The sequence below is a fragment of the Oncorhynchus clarkii genome, chromosome 16 (genome assembly GCF_045791955.1).
Source record: "Oncorhynchus clarkii lewisi isolate Uvic-CL-2024 chromosome 16, UVic_Ocla_1.0, whole genome shotgun sequence".
Taxonomy (NCBI): domain Eukaryota; kingdom Metazoa; phylum Chordata; class Actinopteri; order Salmoniformes; family Salmonidae; genus Oncorhynchus; species Oncorhynchus clarkii.
In genome coordinates, this window is record NC_092162.1 from 66,645,970 (window position 1) to 66,663,150 (window position 17,181).

At 42.9% G+C, this 17,181-nt stretch overlaps 1 protein-coding gene across 1 annotated transcript in view; it reads right to left on the minus strand.

The window, feature by feature from the left end:
* Positions 1-17,181, minus strand: part of LOC139368942 (kelch domain-containing protein 8B-like) — a 162,789-nt gene that overhangs the window by 10,836 nt on the left and 134,772 nt on the right. Inside the window, exon 4 of the mRNA XM_071108448.1 lies at positions 119-220. Within this exon, the coding sequence (XP_070964549.1) occupies positions 119-220 (102 nt within the window). The remainder of the gene's footprint in view (positions 1-118; positions 221-17,181) is intronic.

The following is a 17,181-nucleotide window of genomic DNA, read 5'->3' on the forward strand; positions in this document are numbered from 1 at the left end:
AACTGCTTACAATCACGCAGTCGAGGAAACATTTACCCTCAGATTAAATTCTAATGATGACGTTTCATGGTGTGACTGCCACACCGGGTTAAATTGATTGGTGTTTTGTTTTGCTCACCTAGTCCCCCCGCAACGATGACCCTTCCTCCCAGACATCCGGCTGAGAAATCCGCTCTCTTATCCCTCATCCTGGATGCTCGGGTTGGTTTGATCCAGATACCTGAGGCACAGGGGTCAGGGGGTAAAGGTCAGGGAGCACACTGCTTGTCTTACATACTGTAAGACAAACATTACAATCCCTGTTCTAAGCATTATTAATTGCATCAAATACAAGACTACATACTACAAACTGTAGGCCTATTTGCTGCATGGAGAAAACAGCAGCTTAGAGTTGTAGGTCTGACACTCTTCAGATTCCCTCTCTCGCTAACCCTCCCTCCCTCCCTCCCTCTCTCCCTCTCCCCCTTCTTTCCTCCAAGCCATTTCTCATGCTTTACACCCTTTCTCTCTCTCTCTCTCTCTCTCTCTCTCTCTCCCTCTCTCCCTCTCTCCCTCCCTCTCTCTCTCTCCCTCCCTCTCTCTCTCCCTCAGGTAAATAGATGGAGACTGACCATGCAGTATATAAGTAGGCTGCCTGTGCTCAGCTTCACAGAGCTCTATGACTCACAAAGCACAATGAGGCCGTCCCAGGTGCACTCTTCTCTGGCTGCTTTGTCTGTGTGGCGAGATGTCTGCCCTACGGCGCATTTTCAACATTTGAGACAGACATCCCCACATAATCCTCCCTTTCTCTCCTCCTGCACTGCAAAGTGTGTCTACTAAAAACCTGACTTCAAGTGCCTCTTTTCCTCTCCATGGAAACAGGGACAGAAAAAGAAGGACCTGGTTGAAATCACCTTAATAAATAATATGAGAGTCTCCCCTACTCACCCCCTTCCCCTTCCCTCCTCATTACTCACTGTAACCCTCTGGCATTGTGCCTGTCCTCTGTTAAGCTCTCACCCCATACTGATCCTCTGTTAAACTCAAAAGATCAGAAATCATCTCAAAATGTGAACAGGTGTCAAAATGAGCTGCTCACTGGAGGTCAGGCTTGGGGTCAATTTCATTTGAATTCCAATTCCACATTTCCATAAGAAAATTGGAATTTCAGTGTACTTCCTGAATTGTCTGGAATTGAAATGGAATTGATAGCAACCTTGCTGGGGATCTATCTGACGCTGTACTGAAAAGTAATGTTACTGATCAGGGAGTGCAGCATCTTCCGAGGTCTGTCCAGTCCAGTCCCGTCTAGTCAGAGAGAAGACAACACTGTTCGGGTAGAGGAGAGTCCATTTACCTCATCCGCTGGTTTGGAGTCACAGCGGCAAAGACTCGGGCGTCAGGCAACTCCTGAACATTCCCTGATAGGACAGGGGCTCACGGATGGAGCTGGGAGCAAAAACCAACACCTCTGTATGTGACAAATCAACACCTCTGTAATAACAAAATCAACACCTCTGTATGTGAGAGATCAACACCTCTGTATGTGAGTGATCAACACCTCTGTATGTGAGAGATCAACACCTCTGTATGTGAGAGATCAACACCACTGTATGTGAGAGATCAACACCTCTGTATGTGAGAGATCAACAACTCTGTATGTGAGAGATCAACACCTCTGTACGTGAGAGATCAACACCTCTGTATGTGAGAGATCAACACCACTGTACGTGAGAGATCAACACCACTGTATGTGAGAGATCAACATCACTGTATGTGAGAGATCAACACCACTGTATGTGAGAGATCAACACCTCTGTATGTGAGAGATCAACAACTCTGTATGTGAGAGATCAACACCTCTGTACGTGAGAGATCAACACCTCTGTATGTGAGAGATCAACACCACTGTATGTGAGAGATCAACATCACTGTATGTGAGAGATCAACACCACTGTATGTGAGAGATCAACACCACTGTATGTGAGAGATCAACACCACTGTATGTGAGAGATCAACACCTCTGTACATGAGAGATCAACACCTCTGTATGTGAGAGATCAACACCACTGTATGTGAGAGATCAACACCTCTGTATGTGAGTGATCAACACCTCTGTATGTGAGAGATCAACACCTCTGTATGTGAGAGATCAACACCTCTGTATGTGAAAGATCAAAAAACCAGGGGTAAAAATAAGCAGATACGGTCCGGTTCGGCGTCCCGGCAAAATAAATAGTGTGGGTATGCTGTACCAGTTAAACATGACATCACAATAATTAAAACTAAATGTCAAAAAAATGATGCAATGTGGTTGACGAGAACCACTGACATTTTCCGAAGACACAGATGAGTGGCAGACACCGAGATGCGAGCGGGCAGCAGTGGACTAATGACAATGGCCAAATGTCATTCCACTTTGTGGTGTTTTGTGTAACAGAGGCCTTTTGCCATTCACCACTGTTAGAAGGCTGGAAATACAGTGCCTTCAACCCCGTTGTTATGGCAAGCCTACATACGTTATGGCAAGCCTACATACGTTATGGCAAGCCTACATACGTTATGGCAAGCCTACATACGTTATGGCAAGCCTACATACGTTATGGCAAGCCTAAATACGTTATGGCAAGCCTACATACGTTATGGCAAGCCTACATACGTTATGGCAAGCCTACATACGTTATGGCAAGCCTACATATGTTATGGCAAGCCTAAATACGTTATGGCAAGCCTAAATATGTTATGGCAAGCCTACATATGTTATGGCAAGCCTAAATACGTTCAGGAGTAAAAATGGCTTTAACAGGTCACATAATAAATGACATGGACTCACTGCAAAACTAGTGTTTAACATGATTGTTGAATGACTTCCTCATCTCTATACCCCAAACAGACAATTATCTGTTAGGTCCCTCAGTCACACAGTGAATTTCAAACACAGATTCAACCAAAGATCTGGGAGGTTTTCCAATGCCTTGCAAAGAAGGGCACCTATTGGTAGATGAGTAAAAATAAAAAATAAATTAAAAAAGCAGACATTGAATATTCCTTTGAGCATGGTGAAGTTATTAATTACACTTTGGATGGTGTATCAATACACCCAGTTAAATCAATGACCTTTTTAAAAGGTCTTACTCACATCGGCTACAGAGATCATGATCATACATTCGTCCGGAAACAGCTGGTGCTCTCATGTATGCTTCAGTGTTGCTTGCCTCGAAGCAAGCATAAAATGCATTTATTAACCCATCTGGTAGGCTCGTGTCACTGGGAAGCTCACGGCTGGTTTTCCTTTTGCAGTCCGCAATAGTTTGCAAGCCATGCCACATCCGATGAGCGTCAGAGCAGGCGTAGTAGGATTCAATTTTAGTCCTGTTTTGACACTTTGCCTGAGAGCATAGCAGGATTTCTTATAAGCGTCCGGATTAGTGTCCAGCTGTTTGAAAGCGGAAGTTCTAGCCTTTAGCTCGGTGCGGATGTTGTCTGTAATCCATGGGTTCTGGTTGGGATATGTACGTACGGTCACTGTGGGGACGACGTCATCGATGCACTTATTGATGAAGCCGGTGACTGAGGTGGAAAACTCCTCAATGCCATTGAATGAATCTGAGAACACATTCCAGTCTGTGCTAGCAAAACAGTCCTGTAGCTTAGCATCCGCGTCAGTTGATCACTTCCGCATTGAGCGAGTCACTGGTACTTCCTACTTTAGTTTTTCCTTGAAAGGAGGAATCAGGAGGATAGAGATATGGTCAGATTTGCCAAATGGAGTAAAGGTGGTGTAGAGGGGTTTATCTCTGTGTCACGACTTCTGCCGAAGTCGTTGTCTCTCCTTGTTCGGGCGGTGCTCGGTGGTCGACGTCACCGGTCTTCTAGCCATCATTGATCCATTTTTCATTTTCCACTGGTTTTGTCTTGTCTTCCCACACACCTGTTTTCAATCCCATTCATTACCTGTTGTGTATTTAACCCTTTGTTTCCCCTCATGTCTTTGTCAGAGATTGTTTTATTGTCAGTGTTGTTATTTTGTTGTGTTGGTGCGCGACGGGTCCTCGTACCCATGTTTTTTCATGTCTGTACTTTTTAGTGTTATGGAGCATGTTCTGTTGACATTTATTAAAAGACCTCCATTTACACTCCATTTTGACTCTCCTGCGCCTGACAGCCCTGCCACCTATACACACGACGCTGACACTCTGGTTGCACATGAGACATGCTGGTAGAAATGAAGGAAAACAGGTTTTTCAGTTTAGCTGCATTAAAGTTCCCGATCACGCCACTTCTGGATGCGCATCTTCTTTGTTTGCTTCTACAGGTTGAGTCGTTGGGTCTTAGTGCACCGGTTTGTGGTGGTAAATGGAAATCTACGGAAAAATACAGATGGAAACTCTCTTGGTAGATAGTGTGGTCTACAGCTTATCATGAGGTACAAAACCTCGAGACGTCCTTAATATTAGAGATTGCGCACCAGCTATTATTGACAAATAGACACAGACCACCACCCCTCATCTTAACAGAGAGACAGCTGTTCTGTCTTGCCCACTGTATATTATTCATGTTGTCGTTCAGCCACAACTCGATGAAACATAAGATCTTACATTTTTTTTTATGTCCCGTTGGTAGGACAGTCTTGAACGGGCTCATCCAGTTTATTCTCCAGTGATTACATGTTGGCCAATAGCATGGATGGTGGAGGCGGGTTACCCACTCGCCGACTAATTCTCACAAGGCACCCGGATCTGCGCCCCCTGTATCTCTGTCACCTCTTCATGTGAATGACGGGGATTTGGGACTGGTCCGGGAGCAGCAGTATATCCTTCGCGTCAGACTCATTAAAGAAACAATCTTTGTCCAGTTCGAGGTGAGTAATCACTGTTCTGATATCCAGAAGCACTTTTAAGTCATGAGAGACAGTAGCAGAAACATTATGTACAAAATAAGTAACAAACAATGCCAAAAAAGCACAATTGGTTAGGAGCCTGTAAAACGGCAGCCATTGTTGTTTCAGGGAGATACTGAGGTACGGGAGTAAGGAGGGTTAAGGGACGAGGTTAGAAAACAAGAGACAGAGAACAGGACACGTTGAGAAGAGGGGAATGGAGCAGGATGGATAGTGAGAGAGGGAGAGATTGAGGTGTGAACCACACGTTCGCTCGCACGCACCCACCAACCCAAAAGGCTGTACAAGGTTATTGAAGAGGACACACAGAGCAATTTCTGCCCCAGAGGGGGGGAGAAGCGGCGAGGCTCACTAACGAATAAGCTTATTGGAACAGATAGGCTTTTCAAACACAAGGCAAATGGAGGAGAGATATAAATGTAAAAATAGAGATGGAAATAAAGTTAAGCAGTTTAACAGAAATGCTCAATTTTACCTTTCCATTCTTCCCCTGTCTCTGTATATTGGCTGACAGTGCCATGGTCGTTTATTCTAGAACACAGTGTTTTTGTGCTCAGGGCTCTCTTAAAAGAGGCTTATATCTCTGCGTACAGCTCTGATCTATAGCATGATAGCTGCAGCACAGAGTCTGGCCAAGGACAGACAGACTGGAACTATCTTCCAGCGGACTGTCTTCTGTTTAGAAGTTAGTCACACAGTGATGGTTTGAGGTTCTTATTCAATCAGTCACAGGCAGCTTGTTCGTTTGCCAAGCTTTAGCCCTGTCACTATAGCTTTGTTTCTGGCTTGTTTTTTGCCTTCATATGAGGTACGTTTGGAGATATATATATATATATATATATATATATATATATATATACACACACACACACACACACACACACACACACACACACATTCAGTGCCGTGAAAAAGTATTTGCCCTCATTTTGATATTCTTTGTTGCACATTTTTTATACTGAATGTTTTCAGATCTTCAATCAAAATCTAATATTATATAAATGGAACCTGATTTTACAAAAAAATAAACAGATACTTATTTTATTAATTTAATTAACCAAGTTATGCAACACTCAATTCCCCTGTGTGAAAAAATGATTTACCCCGTTATACTCAATAAAAGGTTTTGACACCTTTAGCTGTAACGACTCCAACCAAACGCTTCCTGTAGTTGTTGATCAGTCTCTCACGTCGCTGTGGAGGAATTCTGGCCCGCTTTCGCATGCAGAACTGCATTAACTCAACATTAGGTGTTGTATAACTTTCTATATGTAATTAAGAAAATAAGTATGCAATTGTTGTGTTATTTGTTCACTCAGGTTCCCTTTATCTAATATGACGTTTTGGTTGAAGAACTCATAAACAAAAATATGTGAAGAAATTTAGAAAGGTGGTAAAAACTTATTTCACAGCGGTGCACAGAGACACGGTGTACAGAGACACGGTGCACAGAGACACGGTGTACAAAGACACGGTGCACAGAGACACGGTGTACAGAGACACGGTGCACTGAGACACGGTGCACAGATACACGGTGTACAGAGACACGGTGTACAGAGACACGGTGCACAGAGACACGGTGCACAGAGACACGGTGCACAGAGACACGGTGCACAGAGACACGGTGCACAGAGACACGATGCACAGAGACACGGTGCACAGAGACACGGTGCACAGAGACACGGTGTGCAGAGACACAGTGCGCAGAGACACGGTGTACAGAGACACGGTGCACAGAGACACGGTGTACAGAGACACGGTGCACAGAGACACGGTGCACAGAGACACGGTACACAGAGACACGGGGTACAGAGACACGGTGCACAGAGACACGGTGCACAGAGACACAGTGCGCAGAGACACGGTGCACAGAGACACGGTGCACAGAGACACGGTGCACAGAGACACACAGAGACACGGTGCACAGACACACACAGACACACAGAGACACACACAGAGACACACAGAGAGAGAGAGACACACACACAGACATGCTTCAATAGGGACCACGCCTTTTCCACTGGCTGCAGGTCCAACAGCAGAGAGACTGACAGGCTGTATAATCTTTACGATACACACTGTCAGCCAGGCTCCAAGTGTAATACTCAACAGTGCTCACACACTCTCACAGGCAAGGATGTACGTGCACACACACACTTTGTGTTGACTGACAGGGGGCCAGGCAGAGAACAGTGCCCCAGCTGGAGTAGAGAAGCTGTGTGTTTATTTAAAGCCCAGAATCAATCCTGCCTCTCTTTCACACACTGCCTCTTCTGACTCCAATCACTTCGCTCAATAACCCACAGGCTACCTACCTCTCCCACCCACCCACCCACCGGAGGACCCCCCCCCCCCCCCCCCCCACTGCCAGAATGTTGGTAATATCTAGTGGCCCTTTTGGATATTTCAGATTATCACGTGTCTAATTATCTCCTGCCCGCTGTCTGGCCTTATCACATGCATAAAATATATAAAATATATTAAATAAGATGATTTCAAATGAATTAAGCTGTAAAACATCAACTTAGTGAATATCACTGGTGTTTAATATCAGGTTTTCAGCATGAAGTATGTTTTATATACTTTATCACATACTTTCAGTACGTTTACTACGTCAATGTGTATTTGTTGTCAATGTTTTGGGTGTCAAATAATGATGCCATTGGTGATGAGACGCCCCCCCCCCCCCACCCCCCATTAATTAGGCTATTTTCTCTTGAACCATATGCTCTATCCACTAGAAACTCATGGACAATATTGTGTTATGTGTATGTGTTTAGTAGATGTGTGTGTGTGTGTGTTTAGTAGATGTGTGTGTGTTTAGTAGATGGGTGTGTGTGTGTTTAGTAGATGTGTGCATGTTTAGTAGATGTGTGTGTGTTTAGTAGATATGTGTGTGTGTTTAGTTGATGTGTGTGTGTTTAGTTGATGTGTGTGTGTTTAGTTGATGTGTGTGTAGGTGTGTGTGTGTTTAGTAGATGTTTGGGTGTTTAGTAGATATGTGTGTTTAGTAGATGTGTGTGTAGGTGTGTGTGTTTAGTTGATGTGTGTGTGTTTAGTTGATGTGTGTGTAGGTGTGTGTGTGTTTAGTAGATGTGTGGGTGTTTAGTAGATATGTGTGTTTAGTAGATATGTGTGCAGGTGTGTGTGTTTAGTTGATGTGTGTGTGTTTAGTTGATGTGTGTGTAGGTGTGTGTGTGTTTAGTAGATGTGTGTGTTTAGTAGATGTGTGTGTGTTTAGTAGATGTGTGTGTGATTAGTAGATGTGTGCGTGTTTAGTAAATGTGTGTGTGTGTGTTTAGTAGATGTGTGTGTGTTTAGTAGATGTGTGTGTGTGTGTTTAGTAGATGTGTGTGTGTTTAGTAGATGTGTGTGTGTGTGTTTAGTAGATGTGTGCATGTTTAGTAGATGTGTGTGTGTTTAGTAGATATGTGTGTGTTTAGTAGATGTGTGTGTGTTTAGTAGATGTGTGTGTGTTTAGTAGATGTGTGTGTGTGTGTTTAGTAGATATGTGGGTGTGTTTAGTTGATGTGTGGGTGTTTAGTTGATGTGTGTGTGTTTAGTAGATAGGTGTGTTTAGTAGATGTGTGTGCAGGTGTGTGTGTGTTTAGTAGATATGTGTGTAGGTGTGTGTGTGTGTGTGTTTAGTAGATATGTGTGTAGGTGTGTGTGTTTAGCTGATGTGTGTGAGGCGTGTGTGTTGTTGTGTGTGTGTGTTTAGTAGATGTGTGTGTGATTAGTAGATGTGTGTGTGTTTAGTAGATGTGTGTGTGATTAGTAGATGTGTGTGTGTTTAGTAGATGTGTGTGTGATTAGTAGATGTGTGTGTGTTTAGTAGATGTGTGTGTGATTAGTAGATGTGTGTGCAGGTGTGTGTGTGCGTAGTTGATGCGTGTGTGTAGGTGTGTTTAGTTGATGTGTCTGTAGGTGTGTGTGTGTTTAGTAGATGTGTGTGTGTGTGTGTGTAGGTGTGTGTAGTTGATGTGTGTGTAGATGTGTGTGTTGTTGTGTGCGTGTGTAGCTGATGTGTGTGTAGATGTGTGTTGTTGTGTGTGTAGATGTGTGTGTTGTTGTGTGAGTGTGTAGTTGATGTGTGTGTGTGCAGTTGATGTGTGTGTAGATGTGTGTGTTGTTGTGTGTGTGTAGTTGATGTGTGTGTAGGTGTGTGTAGTTGATGTGCGTGTAGATGTGTGTGATGTTGTGTGTGTAGATGTGTGTGTTGTTGTGTGTGTAGATGTGTTTGTTGTTGTGTGTGTGTTTAGTAGATGTGTGTGCAGGTGTGTGTGTGCGTAGTTGATATGTGTGTATAGGTGTGTTTAGTTGATATGTGTGTCTAGGTGTGTTTAGTTGATGTGTGTGTCTAGGTGTGTTTAGTTGATGTGTGTGTAGGTGTGTGTTTAGTTGATGTGTATGTAAGTGTGTGTGTGTGTGTTTAGTAGATGTGTGTTTAGTTGATGTGTGTGTAGGTGTGTGTGTGTGTTTAGTTGATGTGTGTGTAGATGTGTGTTGTTGTGTGTGTAGGCGTAGGTGTGTGTGTGTGTGTGTAGGTGTGTGTAGTTGATGTGTGTGTAGATGTGTGTGTTGTTGTGTGTGTAGATGTGTGTGTTGTTGTGTGTGTAGTTGATGTGTGTGTAGATGTGTGTGTTGTTGTGTGTAGATGTTTGTGTTGTTGTTTGTGTTGTGTGTGTAGATGTGTGTGTTGTTATGTGTGTGTAGATGTGTGTGTTGTTATGTGTTTGTAGTTGTAGTTGATGTGTGTGTAGATGTGTGTGTTGTTGTGTGTGTAGATGTGTGTGTTGTTGTGTGTGTAGATGTGTGTGTTGTTGTGTGTGTGTAGTTGTAGTTGATGTGTGTGTCTGTGTTGTCCCTCACATGCAGTGAGAGATGCGGTGGAAGGAGGACAAGGTCCTAGACCGTTCTACTTTTCATTATAGCTAAATCCTGTGGATGACACAGGGGAAATCACCCTCATCCTTCAGGCTCTCCTGACACTTTACACAGCTTATCACAGCTCAGAGAGAGAGGGGTGGAAAAAGAGGACGGACAGACAGACAAGAAAGACAAGAAAGACAAGACAGACAGACAGACAGACAGACAGACAGACAGACAGACAAGACAGACAAACAGACAAGACAGACAAGACAGACCAGACAGACCAGACAGACAAGATAGACAGACAGACAGACAGACAGAGAGAGACAGACAGACAGACAGACAGACAGACAGACAAGACAGACAAGACAGACCAGACAGACAAGACAGACAAGACAGACAGACAGACAGACAGACAGACAAGACAGACAGATAGACAGACAGACAGACAGACAGACAGACAGACAGACAGACAGACAGACAAGACAGACAAGACAGACAGACAGACAGACAGACAGACAAGACAAGACAGACAAGACAGACATAGGCGAGGCGAGAAGAAAAATAAAGAGAAAGGATTGGTTGACAGAAAAAGAGGAGGAGCTTGACGAGTGACATCAGCAGTAAGAGACATGATGTGTGCTGGGCGATGTGTTAAAACATAAAAAGTTGTTTTTTAGGGCATCACAAGACACAACCATAACTCGCTCGTACAAGACAGAGTGTGTGTCAGTGTGTGCCTGAAGTATTTGCCCCCTTTCATCTGTACCAAGAAAACATAAATATGAACAGCACTATCTCACAGATATTGTTGTAGAGCAAAGCTGAAGCAGAGAAAATAAATAAAGCTGAAGCATAAAATCCTAATAAACAGCAGTCACAACAAATAGCTTCATTTCCATAATAGTTATTGCCTGTATTAAACTTGATCATGTCCACTGGTAGTCTTGTCGCTCGGACCAGACTACCAGTGGACATGATCAAGTCTAGTACAGGCAATAACTATTATGGAAATGAAGCCTGGAGTTTAAATGTTACAGTGCTCTACCACTGCACTCTCAGGGGGAAAAAAAGGTGCTATCTAAACCAAAAATGAGTTCTTCAGCTGTCCCCATACGAGAACCGTTTAAAGAAGGAAGTTTTTGTTGCAGAAAATTGTATCCATGCTTTTGTCACTTCTGGATTAGACTACCACAATGCTTTATCCAGCTACCCAGATAAAGCACTACATTAACTTCAGTTAGAGCTAAACATGGCTGCTAGGTCTTTCTATTTATACATGTCTGTGTTATATGCTTGTGCTTTTCTAATAACAGTTTTCTGTGTTCATGCAAGTGACTGATTGAACAAACCCTCGCTATCAGTATCTGCAATATGGCAGTATGCCCAGACCCTTGTTTTGAGAACTAAAGATATCTCATTTTCAAGGTCTCAGCTAAGAGAGAAGAAGCCGCGTGAGGTATTGGTCTGTCACATGCATGACCCAGTATTGGTTGTCACATGAATGAATCAAACATTAATTATGAATGATGAATAAGCTATATCAGTCAACTATAACTTGTCAGTATATAAGGTAACTAACGGGACTGCCCCGTTAGAGCTCCTCACTATGGTGCATTAAGTTTGTTGGAACCTCTCCAGGGAACTGATAATAAACAATGATTCATTGAAAATTGACTTTGAGTGTTCCTGTGTAGTATTTCCACGACACAGCTATTCTTGCTGTTATTCATAAATATGCAACGTTCGACCAATATCGTTGCTGAACGTCGACCAAAAATTGCTTAGATCAATTATTGCAAATAGATTAAGTAAAACACTGTTCAACTGACGACTGAAGTCAGCCTACAGGCGGCCGGCCCGCAACAAGGAGTCGCTAGAGCGCAATGAGCCAAATAAAACCCCACCGGCCAAACCCTCCCCTACCCCAGACGACGCAGGGCCAATTGTGTGCTGCCCTACGGTCGGTACCTACATAGCCAGGCTGTAGTGACCCGCAACACTGTGAAGCTGTGCGTTAGACCGCTGCTCCACTCGGGAGGTCACAGAGAATGGACTTTCATCTTCGAAATGTGAAAAAAATGTAAACTTTTGTGAAACTTTCCTGAACTGGCTGCAAATAACATACAAAACACCAAATGCCATAATAAGGGTCAATGGTACATTATCACGCTCTTTTAACCTCCTAAGAGGGACAAGACAGGGAGATCCTCTGTCAACCATAATCTTCATTTTAAGTATGAACTGTTAGCTGAATACAATGTCTACAGATCGATCAGGAAGAACACAAATTAGCAATGTATTTAAGCAATGTGAATCTGTACTTAACAAACATGCTTCAGTCAGTTCCCGTCACTACGGATGAAATACATTAATAAAATATCGTATCTGGGTACAGACTAAATACAGGGAAATCAGAAGCAATGACGGTAGGTCAACAAATATCCCAAGACATCAAAACTAAGTTTAAACTTAAATGGGATCAAAATAAACTGAAATTCTTAGGGATTTACCATCCCCCAAGATCTGACAAAACTACTCAGTATAACTTTGGAACACTGGAAAACAAACTTAAACAGGACCTACAAAAATAGACATTAGTACCTTTAACAATAACAGAAAAAATGGAAACTATTAACATGAACGTTCTCTACCAATAACTACTACTCCAAACACTTTAAAACAGTGGGGGAAAACTCTTGAGTAAATTCATCTGGGGGGGAAGAAAAACCTGTCTCAAACTTAAAACAACGTAAACAAGCAGGGGTACTAGAGCTAGTTATATATAGACACCCAACAAAAATCCAGGGGTCCAGGGGTACTTCCAGGGGTACTAGAGCTAGTTATATATAGACACCCAACTAAAATCCATTATTGTATGGATGGCAACAACAGCTAAATGGAGATAGATGGAAATCCAACAAATGGAGAAGTACAACTATATTTATGAAGACTATCAATAAACACAATAGGAAGATAGAACATACCGGTATAAATAACCATAAAGGTCTGGACAAAGATCACCAATTTAAAAATAAAAGGCATTCAAACAGACCTGATTAACCTGCAAAAAATTGCAATGGACAGTGACTTTAAGCCAAGTATGATTGGTGATACATTTAAATGATGGGCTGAAAAAAGACTGAGCAGGTATCATCAGATGTTCACAGACAAGGGGATAGACATATTTGAGAATCTATTAAAAAGGACAACCTCCAGAACTCTCAGTTTTACAATGACTTACAAGTAAGACGTTACTAGACTAAAGCAGTGGGACCTAATAAAATGTTTAGTGATTTACATCCTTTAATTACATATATAGCAAAGACATATAACAAGGTAAATGCCACATATATATAATTATTGAAGAAGAAATGAAGATGAGAATATTATAGCGGTAACTAATTGGGAAGATGAGCTGCAAATAGCAATAACCCAAGAGGATTGGGAGGACATACCAAGAAACACATCCAAGACAACCAACTCTCTACTCCGGAGGGAAAATACTCTTGAAAAATTCAGTCAAGATTTATCATAACTCCTATAATACAAATCCAAGTGCAACCGTAGCATCACACCAAGCTGCTGGGTAACCGTGGGGAGAGCAGGGCTAACCACATCCACATACTATAGTCCTGCCCAGTCCTCAATCATTTATGGAAAGAAGTGTCACGACTGTCCTGATCAGGTCAGGTTACAGGAGTCCACAACCCTACAGATTATCTCTCAACCCTAACAGAGGAGGCGAGATCTAGAGGTCTGAAGATGTGGGGTTTTTCTGACCCCTCACGCCCCTGGTAAATCTCAGGCCACAGACAAATGTGTTTGTCCTGTTACTATGGAGAACCAGCATCAGAACATGAAACATTATTAAATAAAGGGACTTTGGAACAATGGTTTCCGTCAGCCACAATGGTGGTCATGACGATAGATGGAATATGAAAATGTATGTCATTTTTGTTTTGTTATTAAAGGTTATTAGATGACGTTATTACGAAAACATTGTAACGTTAGGAGTTTTCCTAGTATATGTTTGATGTTTATACATTGTACGTTGTGTGGAAAATGTCCAAATCAAAGATAATGTTTTGGTAAAGATGAAATGTGAAGTTAGTTGTCTAAAACTGGATTTAAGTCAAATCTAGACCTTGCCCTTAACTAGGTACACCCAGAGAATTGCCCTAAAGGCGGTTACGCCCACCTCTGACCCCAGGGTATAAAACCTGTGAGTAAAGAATTCACAGATAAGACTACGTGACCCAAGCTGCAGCCGAAGTCTAAAAAGTCAACGAACCCAAAACGCAACACAAGTTTGAAGACAAAGAAATATTTTTCTACCCAAGCTACGGATGAGTAGCTGTGTCTAAGCGGGTGAATTCAAGTCGAACCACGTAGCCTCCACTCCCCATTGAATCATGGTATCTACACTGTTTCATTCCTACGCTGTGAGTTCTGAGCTACAGAGCTGTCTGTCCTCAGAAGAGACCTTCCAGAGCAAGGGCGAGGGAACAGACTCCTAAGCCAAAAGGACACTGACATCGTGAGGACAACCAAAGAGTTGTGCCGGAGAAGTGCGTCATTGAGCAGCCTGAACGGTCCACGCGGGGGAATCTTCCCCACGTAATTACATCATTATATTCTGACCCATAAGAGGGGCAGTTTGGGGCAAGGCTAGGGTTAGAATAAGCATAGCTGACAAATTCACCCAAATGTATATTTATCTCGTGTACTTTCACTTTTTCTCTCTCTTTTAAACCCCCATTTTGGGTAACACGCGCCATACTGTGTTGGCCCGTTATACTAAGTTCTAATCAATAGCCTGGAATGTGTTTTTGTGTATGTATATCTTTTATCATCATTTTAGCTTTCTAGTAAATAAATACTCAACTAAGATTGGTGTGGTACGAACTCATTGTTGAGACCCGGGTCCGTGCAGATTCCCGGATTATGTGACGTTCAGAACGAGACTGTAGGGGTAACTGATTAATTAGCGGCTGTTGTAAAATCAATATTCTGATATTCTTTGAGTTCATTTGGGAAATAGAAACTCAATTAAACTAGTTTTCCCATGGTGCCCCGGGTTAATGAGTTAATAATTGCTTGATTCAGTTAATCACGCAATTAGAAACCTATTAATCATTCGATGAGCAACAGTCGTCACATTAACTAATACGACAGAAGTGTGCAAAATATTGGATGATACGTTTGAATGCTCACTATCTCCAGAACACATACTAAATCCATAAAACATACTAAATCCAGAAAACCTACTATCTCCAGAACACATACTAAATCCAGAAAACGTACTAAATCCAGAAAACGTACTTTCTCCAGAACACATACTAAATCCAGAAAACGTACTAAATCCAGAACACATACTATCTCCAGAACACATACTAAATCCAGAAAACGTACTATCTCCAGAACACATACTAAATCCAGAAAACGTACTAAATCCAGAACACATACTATCTCCAGAACACATACTAAATCCAGAACACATACTCTTGGGGAGAACCTCTCATTCACAGGTCCTCCAATCCGATCGGTACCACTTCAGAATTCTGAGAATAACAGCACTTAAACAGATGACTATAAACTAGCTTAATTTCCTGGCATCACAAATAAGCAACAAGAAACAATCATTGAAATGTATAGTATGGAAATTATAACTCGTAGAATAAGAAACCAAAAATAATGATGAGATACGATGAGAAAAAGTTACAAAAAAAAGGACAATATGTTCTGAAATATTTTAGGCCCTGACAGGAGCATTTACATGTTTTAAATGGAGCGGTGTGGATGGACGTGTGTGTGTGCCGGTTAATGTGTGTGTGTGCCGGTGAATGTGTGTGTGCCGGTTAATGTGTGTGTGCCGGTGAATGTGTGTGTGCCGGTGAATGTGTGTGTGCCGGTGAATGTGTGTGTGCCGGTGAATGTGTGTGTGCCGGTGAATGTGTGTGTGCCGGTGAATGTGTGTGTGCCGGTGAATGTGTGTGTGCCGGTTAATGTGTGTGTGCCGGTGAATGTGTGTGTGCCGGTTAATGTGTGTGTGCCGGTGAATGTGTGTGTGCCGGTGAATGTGTGTTTGCCGGTGAATGTGTGTTTGCCGGTGAATGTGTGTGTGCCGGTGAATGTGTGTGTGCCGGTTAATGTGTGTGTGCCGGTGAATGTGTGTGTGCCGGTTAATGTGTGTGTGCCGGTGAATGTGTGTGTGCCGGTTAATGTGTGTGTGCCGGTTAATGTGTGTGTGCCGGTTAATGTGTGTGTGCCGGTGAATGTGTGTGTGCCGGTGAATGTGTGTGTGCCGGTGAATGTGTGTGTGCCGGTTAATGTGTGTGTGCCGGTGAATGTGTGTGTGCCGGTGAATGTGTGTGTGCCGGTGAATGTGTGTGTGCCGGTGAATGTGTGTGTGCCGGTGAATGTGTGTGTGCCGGTTAATGTGTGTGTGCCAGTGTGAATGGGTGCATGTATGTGAGTTTAAGAGTGAAAGTGTGTGTATATATGAGTGGGTGCGTGTCTGCGTGTGTGTTTGAGAAAAAGAGATTGTTAATGTGTGTGTGTGTGTCATGCACGCAAAGACAGTGAAAACGCAATGCAGATAGGGATACCAGGACCCCAACACCACATGAGATACCAGGACCCCAACATCACACATGAGATATAACTAACTAATGCAGATAGAGATACCAGGACCCCAACACCACACATGAGATATAACTAACTAAAAACACACTGCACAAGCCAACGCCAAACCAAGGATACCTTGTTTTTGCTTAATTTACTATTTTGATTCCTATTTTTTTCAGGGTGGCGGTGTGTTGGGGGGTGTGGGCTGAGAAGTGAAATAAGTCACAGTGTATGAATACAATCCACAGCAAGCTCAATTACAGCTGGCCTCAGCCCCCACCCCCATCCCTGGCCTACAGTAAAGTTCCTATTCATTACCCTGGCTTTCCCTGAGAGGCCCAGAGGAGATGCATAGCCTACAGTATACTGCATGTTCATTACCCTGGCTCTCTCTGAGAGGCCCAGAGGAGATGCATAGCCTACAGTATACTGCATGTTCATTACCCTGGCTCTCTCTGAGAGGCCCAGAGAATCCTCATCCACTGATTCTATAGAAGAAAACAAAAACAAATATAGAGTTTAATATGAGAGAAAGACCTCTAGAGGTGACCTGTCGTTGGAACAATTGCTTTTACTCCAATAAGGTAATTTGGATGGAGGAATTGTATTTCATGAGGATGTGTGTGCTAAAGAAACAATGTTATTAGTGGAGCGATGTTAGCTGGAAGATGTTCCCAGACTGCTACAACCTCTAAGACCTTCTCTGGCTTGGTCAGATCCACCACTTCTCTACAGACCAAGAGAGGAGATGCTGAAGGCACCTAGGAGTGACTGGTCTGGTCTGGTTGGAACCAAAA